The sequence below is a fragment of the Aptenodytes forsteri genome, unplaced genomic scaffold, assembly GCF_000699145.1.
Source record: "Aptenodytes forsteri isolate BGI_AS27 unplaced genomic scaffold, ASM69914v1 Scaffold82, whole genome shotgun sequence".
Lineage (NCBI taxonomy): Eukaryota > Metazoa > Chordata > Aves > Sphenisciformes > Spheniscidae > Aptenodytes > Aptenodytes forsteri.
This window is the reverse complement of record NW_008795490.1, coordinates 9925628-9949211: the sequence shown is the minus strand read 5'-3', so window position 1 is coordinate 9949211 and position 23584 is coordinate 9925628. Positions and strand designations below refer to the sequence as shown.

Sequence of the window (23584 nt, the reverse complement as noted above, 5' to 3'; positions counted from 1 at the left end):
TTGGTGGGCGGGGGGGGGGGGGGGGGTGGGTGGGGGTGGGGGGGGGGGGGGGGGGGGGATCCATATCTGAAGGACAAACATTCCGTAGCCAGAATCCTCTCAATTCCAATAGATATTAGTGTATAATATCATATTTTTCCTTTGTATGTGTTAGTTGAGGATGGATACAAGGCTTACTTCTTACTAACAGTTACATGTATTCCATTTTAGAAAGCAAATATTAACCTCAATTTCTTGCAATTTCTGTCTGTTCCACTCCAGATTTTTACCTGACTGGGAAAAAAATTGATAAGTGAATTTTGGATCTATTTTTTGAAAAGTGTATTGGTCTCTGCTGAATTGTCCATGCAGCCTGACATGACTGCCCTGGGAATGCAGGGTGTCACTGCTTGTTTTCAGGAGATGGAGTTCTGTGGCTGCTGGATCAAGGTTTTGAATACATGTGATTTTTTCAAGTTGTAATTTCCAACTCAGTTTCTGATCTGAAATGTCAAGGCTCCTCAGTAACATGCAAACAGAATAGTGTGTCTTTATAATTATGATAGGACCCTGTTTGCCTGAGGTTGTTTCCACCCCCCACCCCCCCCAACAACTTTTGTTCTTTCACTGACCCCAGTGGTTCCTGCAGCATCTGCAGACTCTGCAGCATCCGAATGCAGATGCAGCTGCTCAGTTTCTTAAAAAGAAAAGATGTGGGAATAGTGACTGCTGCCCCTGTCTCAGAGGCCTGGGGGACCGCTGGCTGGGCTGTTCCTTCCGTGGAAGGCTCAGGTCAGCCTGTCCCTTTCTTCCTGTTACTCCCAACACCACCCCAGACCAACACATTTACTCTTCCAGGAACCCCAGTGACGATGTCAGTTACTGAGATAGGAAAATGAGGTCACAGAGAAGATTAAGCAATGGAAGGTGACTGGGTCACCTCCAGAACCCCATTCCAGTTTCCACAGAGTTGAAATCTTTTCCCCTTTTATACAAAAACGGAAAGTCCATTCAGGTAAATGAAATTTGTCTTTCCAGGTGAAAAAACAGGACAGGCTGTTCAACTCCCTTGTGGGGAGTAACCACTTGTAGCTACTTCCACCGGCCCTTGTGCACATAAGATTTCTCTGCCCGGCAGCCATCTGCGTCCAAGGTTGCTGAGACACCTGGAGATGGGCCAGCAGATCTCAGAGCAGGAGCCAGCACAAGGACTGAATGCACCAGTACTTGATACCTGAGATCTAGGAAAAACTGTTCTTCCTAGAGCTAGGGAAAAAACATTTGCTGAGCTTTATTTCATAAAAACAGAGAGAATAGGAACATCTCATAGTGAAACAACAAACCTGAAGTATGAGCCCACAGCTGCTGTATACTTGCCACACAAATAAGGTGGTGCTGGAAGAAGTGATTTATTTTTCTCTATAACAATCCCTTCGTGCTGCGATGGATCCTGTTGCATTCTGGAGCGAGAATTACTCTGCCATTAGGTTTTGGGGAGGAATAAAACAGGAAGCTTACTTTAAGGTGAACTGGAATATACGATATTATAATATCGTTAGGATTTTAGGCACGCTTCTGTCTGCTGGTAGAATTTTAATTAATGTTTTTCTCCAGGCAGTTGACGTAGGATCTATGTTTGAATACCCATGAATACGGTGTACATTACCTTGCTACACTTGTGTGGGAACTAACAGAGTACAGCATTTTTCCCAGTAATACACATCTGGTATTACAGCCTGGTCCAAAACGTTAGTCAGTTTTACAACTATAGAGAGAATTTTATGACATTCTTCAGTAATGTGATAATGATGAGCTGATTCTTACAAATCTTCGTGGGCTTTCTCTTCAGTGTAGAACCAAATTAAAATTTAACTTTTTTAAAATTTTCAAGTGTTTAGGTGTTTCACTGGTTCGGTGAGACCTAGCCAAATATTTGGGGAGAGAAGGTTCTTGTGAGTTTTCTAGCAGAGTTTCTGAATTGCTTTTCTGTAATAAATTCAAAAGCTATTTTGCAGAAACTTTGTACTAGATATCATTTGTAAGTAGGGTCTAACTAGTTAAGATTATTTTTCACACAGCTCTTGATTTTTATTTGGTAACCATTAGCTACTGAATATACTGTTAAGGTAGAGTCTAGGAAAACCACAACTTTTTTCTGGATGTTATTTTAAGATATACACAATGTTTATTCCAGCTGATCTGTTTTGAAGAAAAAGACAATAATCTTACTGCTTTTTCTGTGTTAGGTCTTGCAATTCCCAGAACAAACAAACAAACAAACAAAATCTCTGCTTAGTATGAATTGCACAAGAGTATGATGAGTCGAGAAATACTTTTTATATGCCTTCACACGCACATGCCAAAAAAGCCTCTGCCAGAGTTATTCTCTATTGGAATTTACAGGGGTCTGTGAAAAGCAAATACTGAAGCAGTCTTGCTCTTTCTCCTTTAAAATACTGTTTGAGGAGGAGCCTGAGGAGCTGGATTGCTCAGAAAAAGATCTGTTCAATGAGTATCTAAGACAGAACTCTTGGGTTGCTAAGCTGTAATTTAAAGGTAAATTTTGAGACAAAACAAAATTAAATTACTGTTTGTACGGTTTATTGTTCCTTTGGGATTTATAAAAACATCTCCGGTATTTTTTGCCTCCACCCAAAAAAGTCTGTTTGTCTGTTGTATTAGAAGTTTTAGATTGCAGTTTCCTCCTCTTTCTGAAAGACTTTAGCAATTATTTGAATTCCCTACGAACATGTTAAAACACAGGAGACAAAAGCCTCAGCTTCTGTTTTCAGCCCTAGTGTTACAGCGTACACTGTCAATGAGATAAATTGGCATTTCTCATGTAAAATTGTTTGAAATGCTCATAATATTTTTGTTGCTGGTTTGGTTTTGTTGTTTTTCTATATTTAAAAAAATAGCAGGAAAACACACGGGTTTTAGTTAACTTCAAATATAAAGTAATGTCGATAGCACAATTAAATACATTTACTAGTGACACTTCTTAAGTGATGAAGTAATTGGAAGACATTAAATAGGAAGTTCTTATGGGGTCTCTTGGCCTCCAGAAGGGGTGTGATGCTGGCACGCTCTGGACCACCAGCATCCCCAGGAAGCTGCCTCGCTAGGTCTCTTGGGCGTGGCGTGCCTGCCGGTAGCGTTCTTGGCGCTGAGTAGAGATAAAGCTTTGGCAAAGTTTACGCTAGCGGCAGGCCCAAATTGCAGACCTGGCCTCTAGGTGTAGCTCCAGCATAGTGGTTCATGCATGTAGACTTCTGGGGTAGGCCAGTTAGCAGATTGATTAGTAGTACGATTTTTACAATGCTGGTTCATGTTTCTGTCCATTCATGGTGGGTTTGGAAGATTATTAAACAAACACATATTGATGCAAAGGTTGAGCAGCAAGTAGTTCGCTGTCTGAAAACCAGGGGTTTTTTTTCCCCACTTCTTGTGGAAGGATGTACAGAGTAGGAGGAAGGAGAAGAATACTTTCCGTCCTCTCCTCTGTCCATCGTCCTCAGCGAGGGGCCAAGCACAATCCATTTCTGTTTCCAGGGCAAGGTAGGGTTCCTCTCGCTTCAGGTATGCCTGGCCTTTCCTCCCAAAGGGTAGTGTTTGGTGCAGGTCCCTTATGTGACATCATTGCCATTCGTAACTTCAGTGTCAAAGTGAAATCAAGACTAGGTGTACATAGTTATGGGACGAGGGAAGAAGATGGTGATGTAAAGGATCATTGAAAGGGGCTCTGGTTACAGTGAGCTGTGTTTAACCCTCCCTGCATATCTTGCTAGTCGCTTTTCCTTTCAGATATTAAGGTTTTGCAGTTTCTGGAATAAGGAGCTGGGATAGAAACCCGTATTCACCAGGACAAGTTGGGCAGAGGCTGCCTGGCAGCAGCTTGCACATTTGATGGGCTCAGCGAAGCCATGGTTGCCAGCATGTCTGCTGGGGAAGAAGCCCGAGCGCCAGCTGCTCCTGCCGCTGCTTGGCATCCCGGTCGGTGCTCAGCCGAGGGGAAACAGGAAACCAGGTTCTGGGGAAACACCAGTCTTTGCCAATGGCAAGCACCTAATTAGATTTGTTTATCAACAGTTTTGTAATTACAGAAATATGTAGCTAATTACTTTTCTTTGAGCCAGCTCATGCTCACCTCTCTTAAGAATGTGCAACAAATAAAGAAGGTAAACTGCTATTTAATTGTACTTTAGACTAAATATTTAATGCAACTGAACCATAACAGAGAATGGGGCACAGAGAGTAGGCTAGTGTTTGAGTAATGTGAGGTTGATCCAGAACTTTCTCTTGTGCCACCCTTTTCTAAAGTTTTAAATTTTAAATGCATGGTACATAGCAGAGACAGTCCAGATCAGTGATCTGTTTAGGTGCAAGAGGTAGCATATTTGCTAAATTCTAGCCAGGTTGGGGTTCTGGATTGGGTGCTTTGTATTTTTTTCTTTTTCATTTTAAGATCCAATCAATTGTTTGTAAAATACAGTGTAAAAAACAGGAAGAGAAAAACATTTTCCAAGCGGTAGAACAGTCAAGCTCAGCTTCCGCTTTATGCAGCTTTATTCCTGTGTCTAGCATCAAAATGAAAAAGGTTCGTATTTTTTTTTCTAAACAGAAAAACATTCCTATAAGAAAAAGTTTTTTTTAATCCCAATAATATTTTCTGATGAAGAAATTTTACATGATAAAATGTGGGCTAGCTCAGGAAATACTCATCTTGAAAAAGCAAATAATACTAAGGTTACCTGTGTTTATTTTGGACAAAGTTCTCTTGCCTTATTGTTCAGTAATTCACTGAGTTATGGAGGTATTTGTGTGTTCCACCGAGAAACTAAACCAGATTCAAAACCAGTAAGAAAGAATGTTCCCAGCTATTGGCCATAGATACTGCTTTCGAACACAAAAAAGAATTTATTGCAGTGTACAACGTACAAACAAAAGTCAAATCATTAATCTCAAACATTTGTTCCTGCAGTCTCATGTGTAGATGAAGCTCTTAATCAGAGCAAAGCTTCAGGTGGTGAGTAAAGTTTTCTCCTGCGAGGTATTACAGGCACCTTCTCGTGCTGCCGAGCCAACGCTCAGCGCTTGCTTCTCCTCCTTCCCTCTTTCGTTGATCTCTCCCAGACATGAAGACTCCGGGGGCAGCCCCATCGGGAGGAGTAAGTGGCCGATACTGCTGGGCTTGCTGGTACAAAGGCGTGCAGTACGCCAGCCTCAGAAGAAGGCAGTGAGTAGAGGGGAGGCAGAATTACCAGCGAGTCAAAGAGAAGGGGAGGAACGTGAGGCGAATGGCAGCCATGCAATTCTAGCACAAAATGAACAGGGAGTAAATCCCAAAGATCTTGCACTTTTCCTACTCGGCTCCTCCAGAGGCAAAACTGCCATTGCATAAAAACTGTTGACAGGCTTTAGGTTTTGGCTGATGTTAAGCATTTCAGAAGTAGGCAATGTGTTGCTATAATGGCAATTGCTGTATTACTACTTACAGCTTTGAACACCTATCTTTTGTAGTTTCATTGGAAAGGGAGGGTGTAGAAATCTCGTGGGCAAAGCTGTGGAAATAGAGGGAAATTTTCTTAAGTGTCCTGTTAAGAGTTGAAAGCAAATTTTGGTTTGATGGCATGAGTAAAACGCTCTGCATTCATTTTCTTTGAATGTTGTCTAACTTAACTGTTGCTAGTACGAAAAGCAGAGATCCTTAGCATTTGTATTATGGCAATGTAGAAACCATGACCAGGACTGCAGGTAGAAGATGCTGTTGAACCACCGAAGGCCTGCATTAGAGAATGTGCTGTCTACACAGGACAAACAAAACACAGAAGTGGAAAACTGAGGCATGGAAAGGAAAAGATTTGTTCCATAGGAATCCAGGAAATGAGCTCAGGGCTTATGATTGCCATCCCACATTTTAATTCCAAGAGTCCTTTCTCAGAAATAAAAATGTTAACCTCAAATTACTGAACATTTCCCAAAGCAAGCTCCATTTGTTCTATTCCACTTAGGAATTATTAGCATTTTTCTATTAATATTTATGTCATTATATCAATTGTTATTTTACATAAATTAATTATTATAATATATCAAATTTTAATCATTGGCTATGTTAGATACACGTGGGTTGTAGTATCAAGCAGTTTCAGCTTGTCTACATAACAGTGCCTGAACAGAAAATGAGAACGATGCCTTGTGGCTTGGGTAACTCGTTGATGCGACCCATAAAATGCATATACTTGCAAACAATGGTTCTTGAGGGAGTTGCAGAATAAAAAAAAAAATTAAATAATTAAAATTATTTCGTTAAAAAGATCACTTAACAAATATTATAGGTAGGTGAGAAATGAGAATGCAGAACAGTAAAGCAAACTTGGTTGAATAAATGCTCAACAATTACCTCAACTTTCTACAGAAAAAGAATCTGTTCTTCAACTGCAAAACCCTCACTGGCGGATTCAAGGAGTCCGGTTGTGTTCTCACAGTGGAAGCATTTAAAGTGTTGATAAAGCTCAAATCAGAAGTCCATGTAATAGAATAAGATGTAGATGTTTGAGAGAATTCAGTTTGAAGTTGCAATACATAGGCAATGCAAAGGGTGTCCCTGAAAGAGCAGCTATATCTAGAACTTTATTACAGTTCCGAAAATACAATTTATAGTTTGGATAACTTAGGGTCTGGGTGTAACTGTGAGTGAAGAAAATCCTCTCTTTTGGGCACTGGCAATAGAAGTAGCTTGACCTAATGCACTATGCATAGAGATCTGAACTCTGTACCTCTTTTTGGCATTGGTCTTGGACAAAACACAGATTCTTTGTGCTTTTTCTTTTACACAAAATGAAAGAGATTCTATTAAACTACTTAACCTATTTTGGAACTTTGTGTATATGGAATTGGAAGCGTACAAGTCTTAGAAGTTTTTTATTAAATACATGTTTATTTTAATAGTTGGGAGTCTAGCAGAAGACTAGAATTGAAAAAGTACAATTGAAATAACTAATAATGTGGTTTTATTTATGCTGTAATTTATTTGGGAGAGGGATGGGAGTAATATGACGGTAAGATATTATCTTCAAAGTTGCCATGGTAATGCAACCTACTACCTCTTGCTAAGAACATGCTGTAGCTGTTATTATTACTTTTATTACAGCTCTTAACATTACAGGATGTGTCCTTTAGTTTTTAAGGTGTTACTTTAGATTCAATTTCATACGTGAGAAAACCAGTAAGTTTTGCCACTTCCCAGCAGGGCTCTAGAGCAATAGCAATGATAGCGATTCTGCTAACATAGCTCCCATCCTCTAATGCAGAGTAATTTACAAGCTATCTAACCATTTAGGAAGACAAGGATTATCAAGACAGTTCAGTGCCCTATCTATATTAATATCTGTTTTCCCTGGAAGGTCAGTGATCAATATTTGGAGACAGAAAAGACTAAAGCCCCAACAATAACGCAATATAAAAACTTCAGAATACAGACAGGTGGTTCTTAGCACTAGAAGTGGTAATATCCAGTTTACTAAGAGGATCCACTGCAAGTCTGGTTTCCTGAAGTGCCCTGGGACCTCTTTTACTACCCTGAACCCTGCTGAGCAGCAGCAGCGGTATGATAAGCCTCGGGTCAGCCAAAGTGCTGCCATTCAGGGCCACAGCAGCAGCGAGACTCTCAAGATGCCATCAGTCATATGCTACTGCTTGTGAATACTATAAACTGCAGGCAGGAATGGGAATTATAAATGGATCACTCAAAAAAAAGCAGAATCACGTCTCCTCCTAGCTGCCTGTTCTCCCAGGCTTTCAATTTGATCTTTTGCTAGTGAGTTCGGCCCCTGGATAGTAGATGCCTAGCTCGTTACGATATAGTTCAGGCAAAATATTTACCGAAGTCAGGATGGTTGTCCAAACTGTTCCTTTCAGGTATGGAGGTGGTGATAGGTGACTTCTGTCTTCTGCACTTCTAATGCTGTATTTACACAAGTCCCCGTGCTTTCTCGTTGGATTCTTTTTTCCAAGACCAGTCTCCTGCTTTTAGTTCCATAACTGTATTCTTTGCTGCTAGATACCAACATTTGTCTGTCTTTTCTTCTGCATGTGAAAGCCATTGGCTGAATTTTGCAAAATTCGTGCCAGCAAACTCCTATATCTGAACTTCTCGTGTCTCCAAAATGAAAAGTTTGTATGTGAATAAGCAGTCTGTGTAATTTGCCCATGTTCTTATGCTCCCGTTCTGGCTTTGTGTCCTGTGGTTTAGCACTTTATGTAAACTTTTATATAAACTTTTGTATTTTTGGCTAGAAAATACTGATAGTTGAGTAATTGTCATACAGTAGTATCAAGGAGCTAGTTAGTTCTTTTTCTAGAGAACAGTACTCCAATTACTATTGCATAACAAGTGCTGATTTTTGTTTAACTGCACTGTGGGATAATGCTACACTGTACAAGCATACACAGTACGTGTTTGAGGGTGCGCCCACATTGGTGTGAGCTGCAGGTGTATGCGTCTATTATATTGATTACAAAATAAATAGTAACAGTCACAGGGATAATCACCGTGAAAAGTCTACTTACAGATAAGAGGTTTGGGGTGGTCTCAGCTGCCTGAATATGATCCTCACGGGATTCTTCCCCCAGTATGCTGTGCTCGTAACCGTGGCCCCTAATTCAGGAAAAGAGGTGTCTTAGGCTCGATCTGCAGTCAAAGTCAGAAACAAGCAACAATGAAAGGCAATTCAGTCTCTTTAAGTGTTAGTCACTGGGCGGAGGCACCTACACCTCTCCACTGACTTAACACCTAGGAGTAAGTGAAATACATCTGACCTTAAGGCAATAATTCGTAGCCCATTATCAAACTCAGAAACAGTTGAAAGCATTTCCAGTGCAATATAATGTATTGACATTTTGGAAAGCTACCTTCTTTAGAACATGCAGGATTGTCTATCCTAATCAACTCTGACCATTTTTTCAGTCGGAGGTAGCTACTTAGTTTTGCAGCCTCTGCATTTGCTCATGCAAAAACAAACAGGTCTGTGAAGAGGGTAATACGGGTACTGCTTCAGTATCTGAATTTCTGATGACTGCTGTTGCCTGGTTCTCTATGGCGGTTTTCTCATCTTCTTGGATTTCAGTGGTCTGCAAGCACTTTTTCCAAAGTCTGCATGTTGTAATAGCTTTGCCTCAAGATACTTCAGTTCAGAATCTTTTCTCCAGAGTTACTGATGTGATCTGATACGGTTTAAGGGAGGATTTCAAGAGTGTCTGTAAAATATTCCATTACCTTTACTCTAGATGATCGTTTGTCAGAATGGACCAGCTGCTAAAGGCATGCCTGTGGATCCTAGGGTCTTCCTCTGGCTGGATATCCAGATAGGCTATGCATCGGTGCAAAAGGGAACTTACCAGGAGACTTTCAGCATTGAGGAGGGTTTTATGAACAGATTGTCAGCTTCTGTTTCTTGCATTTTACTGATTGGAACAAGCAGTGGTGATAATATTGTTTAAGGGATTAAGATACAGCAGTTGTATGGATTTCGGTCAGTAAAGGAGGACTGAAACTGCAGTTGGCAGGTACAGTCAGGCAGTGCCACTAGTTTACGTTGAGCATAAGAACCACCATTCACTCCAAAATACAGTTTTATAAGAAAACGGAGAATGAGTGAAATGTTTCATCTGCAAATGTTGCTGGTCTGGAGATGGAATTTTGAGTAGCTGAAATTCAAGTAATTGACCGGTAAAAAAAAAAAAAAAAAATTCATTCACAGAGTAGGATCACTGCAGGGGAAATTAAGTGATTTTCTGTGTCAAGAAATCTACAAAACCAAATGATGGTTCCTACACCATCATTTTATGACCTTTTTGTAAAAAGGGACTACCAACAGTTACCTTCCTTTGCAGAGCATTCTGAAATGAAACTGCAAAACGTATTGGGTGAAATTGCTACTTATGAGCTCATTAGGACTGTTACCAGAATTGTAAAACTGTGCATCGTATGGCACAGAAAACCTCATGTTTTGGAATATTTGCATGCAATTCAGTACTTACAAATGGATGAAGTGAGGTGCCTGCCCCACTTTTTCCTGCTGGAAAGGAGAGTCATCCTGTCTCTGTTACCTTGAACATCAGTCTTGCCATGTCTGTTCAGAGGAAATGTTCTTGTTCACTGAAGATCTTATGCACATGAGGAAATCTGCATAAAGCACTTTCTGCAGACAAGAATTTACGGTAACCTTTATAACACTAATACAACAGAATGAAAATAACCCAAACAAGCACAAATCACCATGAACAAGCATTAGACGTCTTCAAATCAAAAATAGTTCCAGTTATTCTGCTACTTGTTTTTTACCTAACTTTTCATCCAAGTTTGCTACTTTTACACAGCAACACTTCCCTCTTTTAGAAAGCTTTCCACCAAAACCAGGATGATGCCTAAAACATCAACAACTCATCTTCCTTCATCTCAGAAATCCCAAGCCTTTTCATAACTGAAATAGTGAAGGAACCAGGGGCTCCATGGAGTCCATGAGAGGCCTTACTACTGCCACTCGGTTTTCCATGAAAAGGACTCAGCCACTCCAGCATGTGTCCTAAAACAGTCAGCTTAAGAAATATTTGGATGAAAATTGCAGAAAAGCTTGACTAGAATAAATACTTGTAAACTCTTTTGAATTTGCTGTGGTATTCCTCACTTACCACATGGAGCTGTGAACTAAATAAAATCAGTAATTTGGTGGCTGGTCCTAACTTCTGCTGCTTGAAGCTGCCCTGTTGTTTTGTCTCAGCTATGGCCCTGTTTTCTCTCCTAATTTGTTGTGCTTGCTCAGTGAAATTGAATCCCACATCATTTCAGGCAAGTCTTGGAGAAGTTGTTTTCCTTGGTGCAGATGACTGTTTCCTCCAGATGTGACAGGCAGCTAAGAGCTGCCTCATTTTTTTTCTTAACCCTTCTGCCCATCTTGAAATCCTGCTGATGCTATGGCCGCAGTAGTACCGTGGTTCTTGCCCCATATCCGATTTTCCCGTGACTATAAGCTGTCGTGCGTGTCAGTCACAGCATGCACCACACAGGCTCCTGTTACCTAATGTAGGTTGCTTTGGTTGGTTTGGTTTGTTTTCTTGTCTGTTTTAATGAGGACAAAGTAAAATTCAAGAGCACGGTGGCCCCTGAGAGATGCCCTTGCTGGAAGCTCTCGTGGCAACCTGGCTCTGGGGAGGGTGCAGCCCTTTGTGTTTGTGGCTGCAAATGTTCCAGCCTTGCATCTTCAGCCCAATGCAGCCAAGGAGAACCTGTACCCTTGCTGTTTCCCTTCACCCTGTTTGTTTCACTTGGGAACACAATGAGCTGTCAAAATTTCCTGCCCTGTTTCCACAGAATCCTTCCTTTCGCTCCGAAAAGGATTATTTATCTAAAATTGCTAATTGCATAAATTGTCAGAACAATTGTTTAGCTTCATTTTAAGGTGGAGAGCAAAGAGATGTAAAGGTCAGGTGGTCTTATGAAAGTCGCCCTCAAAGTCCTCTGTCAAAGCAAAAAAGATAGTCCGGTGTGTTGCCATTAACGGCCCTTGTCTCTCAGAAATTAAAAATCATGTGGTATGGTGTACATCTGGCGCAATCCCTATTTTTAGTATCTCAACACGTTGAGTGTACTTAGAGGTAATTAAAAGTAATAGGGAAGAATATAAATGTTTTCCAAATAAGTGAGCCAAGAAAAAATAGAGGAAGGTAGGTGTGGTTGATTTAGCCCACCACCACTTCCTAACTAATCTTTCTGTAATGATGTAGAAAGAGACTAGGTGGCACCTGGCGAAGTATTTTGTAATAACAGATTCATGAGGTAGAGCTGCTTGATAACATCTTTGACTCATCAGAAACTTGCCTTCCCTGAAGGTAAAGTTAATAATCCTCGAATATAAGGATTTTAGTGGCTTTTACTGAGTCAGTGGGGATGCAGATTTATTCTGCATATAGATTCCTATAGTCCTAGAGACAGCCCAAACTTTTGTTATCTGTAAAAAATGTAAAATGACACAAATAGCCAATCCAAATCATCAGTAATTTTCCATGACTTCAGGTCCTCGGTTTTGCTGGTTAAATAAAACTCATTCACATTTTCTTAGTTTGAAGAACATAGAATTGGTAGTAAGTTTATTAATCCCCAGGCATAGTCCTTAACCATTTCAGGTACTCTTTCAGTGCCATCATCAGCTGCTTCGGTTGTTGTCATCTCCTTCAGAATGATATTCTTCTGATCACCTAAACGGTTCTTTTCCCACTCTGCTGCTAACCCACGTTGGGCATTGCTCCAGGGTGATTTTCCTTTTATGAAATGGCTCTTTAGTGCCCTGATCATCTTCCTAGAGGTTCTTCTCTGCACTTCTTCCAGGAGGAATTCAGCTTTCTCAGAGACAGTATTTCAGATGAACTTACACCAGGTGTTTTGACTAATGGCATCAATAGCTCCCTTGCTTTCCCTCTCTTTACTGGAATTACCTTGCCTGAATAGTGTACATACGTGTCTGAGTTGGCTAGTCTTCAGTTCTGTAGGAGGCATCAGCAGCACCATGAGAGGAAGCTGGACTACCAATAAAATGAAAGTGGAAGTTGCAGGTAGCTGGGCCATAGAGCAGTTGGGGCAGAGAAGGTGACGGTACCAGTGAAGTTTATTTAAAATAGCTGTAGCTGTATACACCTCGTATCTCCCAGCTTTGTGTTATCATCACATCTCACTAGCGTTCTCCTAATTCTATGCCAAGATCATCAAGAAAAAATTTTAAGAAGACCGTTCCCAATATGAATCTTCTAAAGATCATGCAGTAATTGTTCCCAAGCAAAAGTTTCCTTTCAGTACACTTTGTTACCTTCTTACCTTCATTTGAGGTAATTCAGTATCAGGTGTTATCTTGTATGGTCTACTTTTGGTAAGCCCATGTTGTGTTTTCTTCTGTGTTTCAGTTGTCTACCTACCTTTCACATTCCCCTCATCAAAATTCAGGGTTATACTATTAAGATGAGAGTTAGGCAGTTTCTTCCATAGGTAACTGTGTATGATTTTGTTTTTCTCTAGTACTGTGGTACCTCTTTTGATCTAATGATTTATTCTTTCATGTCCAGAAAGAAAATCAGCCTTTCTGGGTTTACAGTATTGTATGTTTTGGGTTTTTTTTCAGATTTTTGGAGTTTGAATTTCTCTCTTTTTTCCCAATGTATCTGTTGATTTAGTCACGAGTGACATGTTTATCAGTGTGTTAATGCAGGGGATTATTTGCAGTTTCCTGTTAATTCATTGGTGTATACAGAAAAACAAAAGCCTCAATCAAGGCATGCTCTGAATTTACACCCGTTCTTAATTTGCTGATGCTTGTATTAGTGACAGGCTCAAGCCTGTCTGATTTTTTGGGGTTTATACAATGTGTACCATATGCTTGCCATTCTTACTCTTTCTGCACGAAATCAGCCAATCTGATGGGGTCTACCTGTGGTGGAGAGCAGTGCTTTTAAGGCAAGGTGCTGCCTTACGAGCTCTGACTCATGGATGCTGATGAATCTTTGGTGTTTTACAAACTCTTTACCTGTTTGCTCCACCCTTCTGCCCTTTAACAGAAGGATCGCAGGGGAATAGGTTTATATACCGCGTTGCCACAACTTACACGTGATTTTAAACTGCTGATGAAGGTATACCCACGCTATTATTATCGTACCTTTGAAGTGCCACAGCTGAAGAGCAGGCAGAGGTTTGCACCTCCTGCCCCGGCTATCAGGAGGGGTAAGTGGGGTCAACAGCAGCTTGAGTTGTTTTTGGCTGGTTCCTTAGAGCCAGCGGTTGGCAAGCAGGAGCTGACTGCAAGGAACACGTGTTCTGTCTCTGGAAACAAAAAAGCAAAGCGAAAGTAAGGATGAGAGAAAATAGATTTATATTTATAATCAAAAGTGACTGTGTTTGAAATATTCTTAATTTGAGTGCACGCTCCCGTGTCTTTCGTACCTCTAAGGACCCCTAGAGGGCATGGAAGTTTTTCTCCACTCGAATGTTTAACCTAATAGTTCTACTTGGCTTTCTTCCCTTAAACATAATTGTAAGCACATTTTAAGTGAACATCAGATAGAAAAAAATAACAGCATCTAACTAGGTCCTTCTTTTTTGCTGCAAGATGTTTTCTTGTTTTTAAACACAAGCAGTAGAAGCTAGCACTAGCAGCCAAATTCTTAAATGATTTTTGTTTAGATTAGTCAGATGCTATATTCATATCCCAGAGGAAGCACAATTCAAACTAACTAATAATTCATAATTTTATTGCAAACTTTGAGAGGCCTACAGTGTGAGCTGTCTGCGGAAGTGCAGTGGGTATGCTTTCAGCACTATGGCCTGTGTTTCTGTAGAGGAGGAATTGGTATTGTGAAGAATTAGAGTACTCTAACCTGAACCTCTAAAATCTCCAAAATTCATCTTATTTAAGATTTTTAAATATTTTGGTCTTGTTATTTGCCTATAAAGAAATTACTAAATTACAGTACAAGATATGTAAAGCTATGGAAGTGTAAAAATGACATCTGCTTCCCACTGCTTCCTGTCTACTTAGAGTGAGGTTTTGTAACTCTCATTCATCCCGAGGAGCATTTTTCTTCTTAAATGAGTTTTGCCTGTTTCATCAGTGTTACGTGGTAAGTCAGGTACTAATCAATGTGAATTACACAGCGATACTAATTCTTGGTATTGTGTTGTCACTTTATGATATTTAAATTTACATTCTAAAGCTCTGGAGTAATGCTTATCTGAGAACATCAGGTTTTGCTTAAATAAAGCAGCTTCGGTGTTTGAGGAGAAGGCTGACATTTTCCAGAATGCTCAAACAGCAGTAAGTAAAACAAAAACAAACAAACAAAAACCTTAAAAAAAATCTTCATATTTTGTTCGGGGTTTTTTTCATCAACTTATGATTTTGAGACCAGTCCCACAGCTTTGGAGGTCAGTTGGACTGTGAGCCTAGTCCAAGGTTGAGACCTTTGTGTGTGATGCCATGACAGTCAGAAGCCAACTGGTCTTGTCTGGGCAAAAAACTGGACCTCTACGCTACTCCTGAAGCAGTGAGAGTCTACTTACTGGGTGAGAAGATGTTCAATAGAATAAACATGGGGGGGGTTGTGCCTTTGTTCTGGTAAGAGGATCAGCTGTACTGCTTTACCCAATTACCCAGGGATGTCATGGGAGGTGATTTTTTGGACCTTAGTTTTCCCACTGGAGGAGCGTAACATCATCACTTTGAATAGAAAATAGATCTAGATGTAAACAGCAGAGAGGGGCAGCTGCCCCTTCTAACGTCTCTGGGGATTTTGTGTTTTGCAGGAGATGCACGGGTGAGAGGTCAGACAGGGGTTCTCTCCGAGCGCCGCGGCTCCTACCCGTTTATAGACTTCCGTCTTCTTAACAGTAAGTGCAACCCTTCCTTCACGTCTGTATTTAAAAAAATGAATAAATAAAAATCTGTATTGAAAGTATACGAACCAAAGTATCTCATTTCATACATATCTATAGGTCAGCTGTCTTCATACAGTCAGCATTAATAATTCTATTATTCCACCCAGTGTTTGACTGTGAAATGTTTTGATTGTATGAATACTGTCCATAATGCTGAGTCTGTCAAGTAAATACAGTAGTGCCATGGGGTGTGCTGGGAGGGGAGGAGCAGGGGGTGCTTCAGAATTAAAAAGATAAACCTCTGTGTCCTTTAGCCTCTAAGCCAACAGTTGGAACAGATTTTTGTGAATCTGTTATCCGGTCATATAGAATTGGCACAGAAGGGGAGCATGTGACAGCACTGACCAGTGGTTTACAATAACATTAATTTTTCCAACAATTAGAACCCAATCCAAAGCCCCATGGAGTCTTCTCATTGACGTCAATGGATTTTGGGTCAGGCCAGCAGTGAACATCTGTTAAAAATAATCTTAACCTCATTTTGATTGAAGTTATTTTGCCACTGTTGTAAATAAAGGAGGGCAAATCTGAAAGAAAAAAAAATCAAGATCCTGGGGTTTTTTTCACCTGATGGATTCTCTATACTGATGCAGACCCATTAGCCAGTGTGTGAAAATTAAATAAAATAAAATAAAAACCCAGACATCTCTTAGTCTTGGGCACTGTAGCGTTCAGTTTAGATGCTGTGTTAACTCCAGTGTTCATACAGAGGCAGATCTCGATGTGTCCTTGTGTGCTGCACAGACCACTCCATGTAACCTTCGAAACAAAAGTTATTCACTCTCTTCATCAAAACAGACTGAAACTCCGACAGTTTGTTCAGTGATGCCACTTTTAAGCTTCTAGCGATTATGCTTTTCATTAAAAAGCAATTATCAAACCGAAGTTTTACGTCTCCTTTTTGTAACTGCTTTCCGGAGTGCCTGGGGAAGGGGAAGGGAGGTAGGTGGCAGGGAGGGGGGGAGAAGCCCAGACGCAAAGGGTGAGGTCTGGCTGGGAGTCAGGAGAAAAGAGGGGCTTATAGGAAGGGGGGGACTCTGATCGGCTGTATTCGCCCAAGCTGGCAAAGTTACTGCTGCCTGGCAAAGTGCTTGCTTTCAGTCTTGCTGATAAAAGGTATTTTCTAGGTCATAAGTCCATCGGAGTGCTTGCTATGGCTGAGGTAGAAAGACGTAAGATGGGTCCAGCAGTTTTCTCAGGACAAAGGGAATAACGTACTGGTTGAGCAGAGCTCTGAGGATAATTTAGTCCTGGCTTGCCAATGAAAAATGTGAAGAAAAACCTGTTTTAGGCCAGCTGGAAATATTACTGTTGATGCCCTTATAAAGACTGAGGGAAAATAAAACACTTCTTTTCATTCATGAAGTAGAAGTGAATATATATTCACATTTGAGTGTGACTAAATTGTTTCCTTTTTATTTTGAATACATACACGTTATTTAAAATTCTCATCATATGTTCCTTCTTCTCCCTGGTTAAAGACACCAAAAACTTTTCAGCTCTTTTTTCTGGCGATAGGGCTTTCACTTTTATACCCTGTAGATGAATCTTGCCATCCTTCAGATCCTGCCAGCTTCTGGGAAGCGCTGGTGCTGTCCGTGGGCTGTCTACGGAGAGATCCACGGCAAGATATGTACCGGTGAATACTCAGGCTTTGATCATACAAGGAGGAGGGCACTCCGCATAACCCCTGTCCTGTAACTGCTGAACTTAAAAGCGACGCCTCTCTCTGCATGCGCCTCTGGTCCCACGGAGGTGGGGCACCTGGGGTTTCTGTGTTCCTGTGCTCTCTGTCCCGCGGACTTCTTGCTCAGTATTTCTTTTTACCGCTTTTCCTTAATCTGAAAGAAGTCACTGTGCCTGATCATGATCTCTGTGTAAGGAAAAGCAGCGATCCTGATTTTGGACTTCTCGTTGTTTTCAGTTGTTTAAGTATTTACTGCTTTCTGCCTAGGGAGTGGTGTTGGCTGATTTTTCAGTGCAAAATTAAGTGAGATTTCTAGGCACTTGACTACTAATTTTGTAGATGGCAAGTGCACTGGGCCTGGCTCACTCCGTGACCTACAGGTAAATGAAGATGCTCAGTGTCAGAGCACACAAATGTGTGTTTTGCCAGGAAGTAGACAGACTTTTATATTATTTGTTCATATACACCTATCCGTCAAATCCATTTCTGCTGTGTATGCCATATAAGCAGCAAAACCTATGGTGCTGCACATCCTATCAAAAAGAAACATATATAAATGTCCCTACTGCAAACTTTTTTGAAACGTGCCTAACTAATACTTGCAGTAAGGGAGGGAGAGAGGCAGAGAAAGTTTTATGGTACATTTCCTCATAAGTTATAAAGAAATGCATCATAAACATTAGTCCAACTTCTCGCTAATTCAGACAAACTGAGCTTAAATAGTGATAGTTCCCTCTACCATCTGAAATACTGTTCCGAGTTACAGTACCACCCTTGTTTTAAAGTAAGGGAAAACACTGAAGCTCATTCTTGAGCAGAGTTGACATTCATTTTGAAAATTGACATTTAAAAAAAATAATCAGGGATTGCTATTTAATGTCAGACTAAAGGTTACTTAAATGTAACTTTTTTAACATGCTTACAGATTCAGTCAAACTAGTGGATTTTTCCCTCCTATGGCTATTAAGGGTTAACACCGAGTAGACCATATCTTTTGTTTTTTCTGGAGTCCTGCAGCAAAGTCACTGTGTAATTTAAGACACCGTTAAGTCTTTTTTGGATAGGAAAACTTCCTGCGCTCTGAAAATGGGATCTTCTGTAGCCCTAATCAAAGCCAACTGGATTAATGTTGGCTTCTTGCTGTTTGAGCTAATGTCTGTGATGCCATCTACACATTCCTCCGGTGCCTCTCTGCAATATATAGAAACTGAGTGAGTGTTACTTCACCATGTCAGTGCCAGGCTGTCAGGACTGTGAGGATTTTGCAGGATCCTGTCTGGAGGAGATGCAGGGCTTTAGCATCTTCCTCTCTTTTCTCTGCCTAGTTGCAAGGTTACCTTGAGGCGTAGTTGCACTGGTGGGTTTTGGGACTCTTACGATGACTCTGGAATACAAAACTGAATGTAAAATATCCCTGTGTCACCAAGAACTCCTCGGTTCTGTACTGTGAGGAGCATATGTTTGCCTCAGCCTCTTGAGTGAGTCCCTGCAACTTGTGGAGACCTGCATGACCAACCAGCTACTCGTTTGTGTTGATGGTATCGAGCCAGAAGCTTGAGGGGAAGCTACGTAGCAGCTCCTCTCCCCAGGGAAGCTGCGGCAGCTGATACGTGTTAGACAGCGTGGTGTGAAGACCCCCAGGAGGCAAGCCGACCACCTCTTTTTCCATCCTGCCGTAATAAGGCAAGGGGACCACCTGCTCCTGATGGCCGCAGATCTACCCCAGAAAAAAATAAGCTGGACATGGCAGACTTGAGGCTCCACGTTCAGTAGGGTGCTTATGAACAAATATTCAGACTTTACAAACTCCTAAACTAAGAGATACAAGTTTAGCACAGCCCTATAGGTTTATAGGAAAATGGGGAGGGGGTTTTCTCTTCATGCAAATAAGGCATTCCTTAAAATGGGAGCAGTGGAAGAAAAAAAGGCTTAGCATTAGAAACTTACTTTCCAGAAGGAGTAATGGGATAGAATAGGCAATACCTAGGTGCCATCGAGCAGCTGAGTATAATGTATAAATGATGTAAGATTGATTCCAAACCAAACCTCACAAATTTTAGGAAAGTTTGACTCTGAACTCGGTAGCTCTAGCTTGTAACTGAACCTAATGCAGGTTGAAATTAATGATGGCAGTTTATTGGCACTTCTGCATTTCTGTGAATTAAATAAACCTTTTTGTGTTCACGGGACAGAAAAGGAGTTAAACTGAATATGTGCAGTGTAATAATTTAGAATTTGAAACACTTCTGCAGTGAAAATTAACTTGATGCAATTTTCCGTTAAGCAAAGCATAGTTTGGATTTGAGAAATAAGGGACCGTAGGGTAAGGCAGCAATAATTTACTTCTCTGATTGACAAAGTTGCTCAGGGAGTCATTGAACCAGATCCCTCCAGTGACTGATATGCATTGATTAAAATAGATTTCATTATCCCATGATAAGTTGTGCTGGTGACTGTGATGGTACATTTCTTCATTGCATTAACCAAAAGTTTGAGGGAATTCCTTGTGACAAATCTAGAATTGTAGGTAGGCATGCGGCAATAACCAAGACGACCTCACCCTGCTCCAATTATATTAGATACTTTGTTTTATTGCCAGATGAAATTGAGTATCAAAATAACATCGTTTATGGCTGAGATGGGCAACTTTTTATTTACAAATTTGCTTGTCCAGCTTTAAGTCAGAAGACAAGGACATTCTTAAGACTTAAACAGTGGTTCTCCATTTCCCATCTTGTTTATGCTAAGCTTTTCTCTGGATTGAATTTTTGCAAATGACAAAATTGTTAGCCTCTAATTGACTATATTTAAATATGTCTGTCATGGAGGATTAGGATTAAAATTGTTTCTGCTTGCATTTTTAACTTTTCCTGAAAAATTCTCCATTAGGGACATTTTGTTTTTGTCACAGTATCAGTCATACCATTGCTCTCGTTACCTTGCACCCACTTGTTTTCAGTAAGCCATCCACAGTGTCTGATAGAATTCACTTCTCTATATATTGATCTAGGAAGAATAACAAGGAAAGGGAAAGGGTGTAGTATGCAAAGTGGAGTGTCTGTACCAAAGTGGTGTTACCCAAAGAGATTTCTGTTTCCTTACACCTTGCGCAACAGGAACATAGAGTGGGATCTGAGAATATCTAAAAGGTGAAAACATGTCTGTAGACACTCCAAAGGTGTATCTGCGTATTACCTAGGATAGTGGTATTGTCATGCAGGCAGAAGTTGAGTCCAAAAGAACCCCACCTGCTTTAAGCTTAGCTTAGCAAATTAAGTTAGTATAGATGATGTACTTTTAGTACCAGGTGGTGATAAACAGTGATATTAGGTACTATTCAGTCTCTGTCCTTGAGTTGCTGTCTGATTTGAGTCAAGCAAAATGCTCTGGTTTTCAGTTTGTTTGCGAATAAAGTGATGCTTTGCAGGCATGTAATGAATTAGGTACTACAGAAATGAAGTGTTGTCAGGGTTAGTAAGGGAAGATAAGAACGCATGAAAAAGTCTCCATCTCAAAGAACCCAAGTCTGTGGATGTTTGAATCTGTGGTTTCTGCCTGTCTAGAGAAGGGTCCATTTGCAAAATTTACATTAATTTTTGGTTTTGGATTTTGAACAACTCCAGGGCTTTCAGGTAGGGCCCATCTCCAGGGAAAATAAAACTTAACCACAGCCACCAACCCAAAACTGAACCATCAAGTAACCTGAACCCAAATGAGTGAGGTTAAAAAGAGTTTGGTTAACTGTCTTGTTTTGTTGCCTTTGGCTAGAAAAAGATGTGGGAGTGAGAGATGCCTTTTTAGATATTTCTGACCCAGGTTAAATTAGGACACTAAAAGTCTTGTGAGGAAGTTTCAAGGGCTGATTGGATTACTCGGATCCCAACCCAGCCCGTGGAGATGAGTCCAAAGTTCCAGATGGTTATTAAATGAAAGGGAGAGATCTTACGAGGTCTGCATCATTTCTACATAATACCTCCCTTAGGTCCTCATGGATAGGCACATCCAAAAGATACTCATCAACATCCTGAAGGCACGCAGGCTTCTAAATCTGGTTAGCTTGTGTCTGGTTTGAATGGGAAGAACATTTCCAGAACTGAAGTCAGCCTATGGCCTTGCTTTCAGTTTTCTATTCAAGGAAGAGGAATTGGGATTCTCTTAAAAATATTTCAGCAGAAAGATTGTTCTGTTTTCTAGTAACACTTCACTATATTCAAAAATTCTTCCTGTCATTGGAAGTCAGTCTGGTTCCCTCTTTTCATCAAATAACAGCGAGTTTTTTTGGTTCGGGGTGTTGTTTGCATTTTTAAGTGTTTTTAATTCTTGTTATCTGCAGAATTTAATAACAAGGTATATTGAAAAGTATATTCTACTTCCTGCCATTCACGCTCCTTGTTTAGCTTTTGTGCTACACTTGTAGAAAATGAAAGCCAGAATGTAAAACTGATTGGTGCATGTGCCCTCATATGCTAACAAAATGCAGCAGTTTGGGTTATGAATGCTTCAGGAGAACTCGTGAGAGCAAGCAGAGCAAACAAAAAGGTAGATGTGCTTCGCACCCAAAGCCTTAGTGAACACTGACCTGATTATACAGGTTTGTAACTTATTTTTTTAATACAGATTTCGGATTCAGTTCAGCTGAGAATGTCCCTTTAAAAGTTTCCAAATGATGCGTGACCCATTCTGCTACCCCACCTTCTTTCCCCTGATTAGAAAAGGGAAAGGGTGTACTGAAGATAACACTGAGGATACTTTCCAAATGACCAGAGGAAAAGAAAGAACAAGGAGAAGGGATCATTAAGATGATAAATGAAAGTTGGGTTTGCTGTTATTACAGGTTATGTTGCTTTTTCTTGAGGGGAGTGAAGGGGGAGGGGATGTACCATTTCCTGTTGGAGAAACTATCATCAGCTATAGAACATTTGCAGTTTTAGGCAAAAAAGGTCCTGACTGTGCTACTGTACAAAGACTGAAGTGGCAAAGTGAAGGTTCATATTGAAATGATAACGACTTTGTGGCAAAACGGAACACAGCATGCCATTTCCTAAGAACTTGTAGGAGGCTTAATAAAAGACGCCAAGATGTTTGTCTGCATAAAGATGATTGATGACCCCAGTAAAGGCTGCAAATTGTGAAGAGAAACACATGTAAATTAATCTTAAATTTGGATATAATCTATTCCTCTTCCTGTTATTAAGGCTAATATTCTGTTACCTAACTGGCCTTTGAAACCCTAGTTTCTCCAGAACTTGGTGTAATGGGATAATTCGGTATATAAGCGGGATAATCTGCATAGCTCTCAAGTTCTGTGGTCTCTTTCAAACAGTATCAAAAGGAATATATTTTGGGATGGAGGGGAAACTGCATGACTAGTGGTCTTCAAAATGCCAACAATTGTGCAGGAACTTTATGATTTGAAAACTGAGTTGTTAGAAGCCACCATCACCTCAAGTGTGTAATGTTCAAAGAGGAGGAAACCCCATAGCAAGGTAACCTAGAAAGCTGGTGTTCCAGAACCTCTCACATTTCATTAACTACATTAGCCAAAGAAGCATACGAGCACCTCTTCTGTAAATAGGGCTCTGCATTAATTTTGTGCACTTGTGCAGGTGGTTGAAGAACAGAATCAAAGTGGAAAATTTGAAAGATCTTTTGTTTTACTTCTAATTTTCTGCTTTTCTCTGATGTGTTCAGAGTCCCCCCTCTCTTTCTCACAGCCTCTTCCTAATTAAAAAAATATGTTCACCCACTCAAAGAGAAATAATACAGTTGTAACCCATGTGAACAATGGCAGCTAACAGAAAGCACTTGACCTCTAAAATTGAATTTTATCAAAAGTCAAGGAACAAATAAATTTTTAATACCTTAGAGAAGCAGGTGAAAACAAAATGTTTATAACAACTTTTTTGGATTCTCATATAGTTTGAGGAAGTCTCATAAGGATTTCTACATTTACCAGATTTCAGTACAACACTTGTTTATCTGTAGATATTATATAGTGCAAGGTGTTCATCTCTGTTGTTTTAGTTACGGTGACCAATGTATTTTCAGATGATAAGATTGGTATTGGCACAATCTTACTATTTTTGAATCAAATCTGTTTGTCAGTTTTGGATTTAGGATGAGAACAATGTTGATAACACACAGCTTCTCCTGCCCTGCCAGCGAGAAGCTGGGAGGGGGCACAGCCAGGACAGCTGGCCCAAACTGCCCAGAGGGGTATTCCATACCGTATGATGTCATGCTCAGTATATAAACTGGGGGGAGTTGGCTGGGGCGCAGCGACCACTGCTCAGGAACTGGCTGGACATCGGTCGGTGGGTGGTGAGCGATTGCACTGTGCATCACTATCACTTATTTTGTGTATTCTATTATTCCCCCCCCCCCCTTTTCTGTCCTATTAAACTGTCTTTATCTCAACCCACAAATTTTACTTTTTTTTTTCCCCG

General features: G+C 40.5%; 1 protein-coding gene across 1 annotated transcript in view; it reads left to right on the top strand.

Moving 5' to 3' along the window:
* PDE7B (phosphodiesterase 7B) overlaps nucleotides 1-23584 on the top strand; it is a 177556-nt gene that overhangs the window by 126632 nt on the left and 27340 nt on the right. The window contains exon 4 of the mRNA XM_009281484.2: nucleotides 15320-15403. Within this exon, the coding sequence (XP_009279759.1) occupies nucleotides 15320-15403 (84 nt within the window). The remainder of the gene's footprint in view (nucleotides 1-15319; nucleotides 15404-23584) is intronic.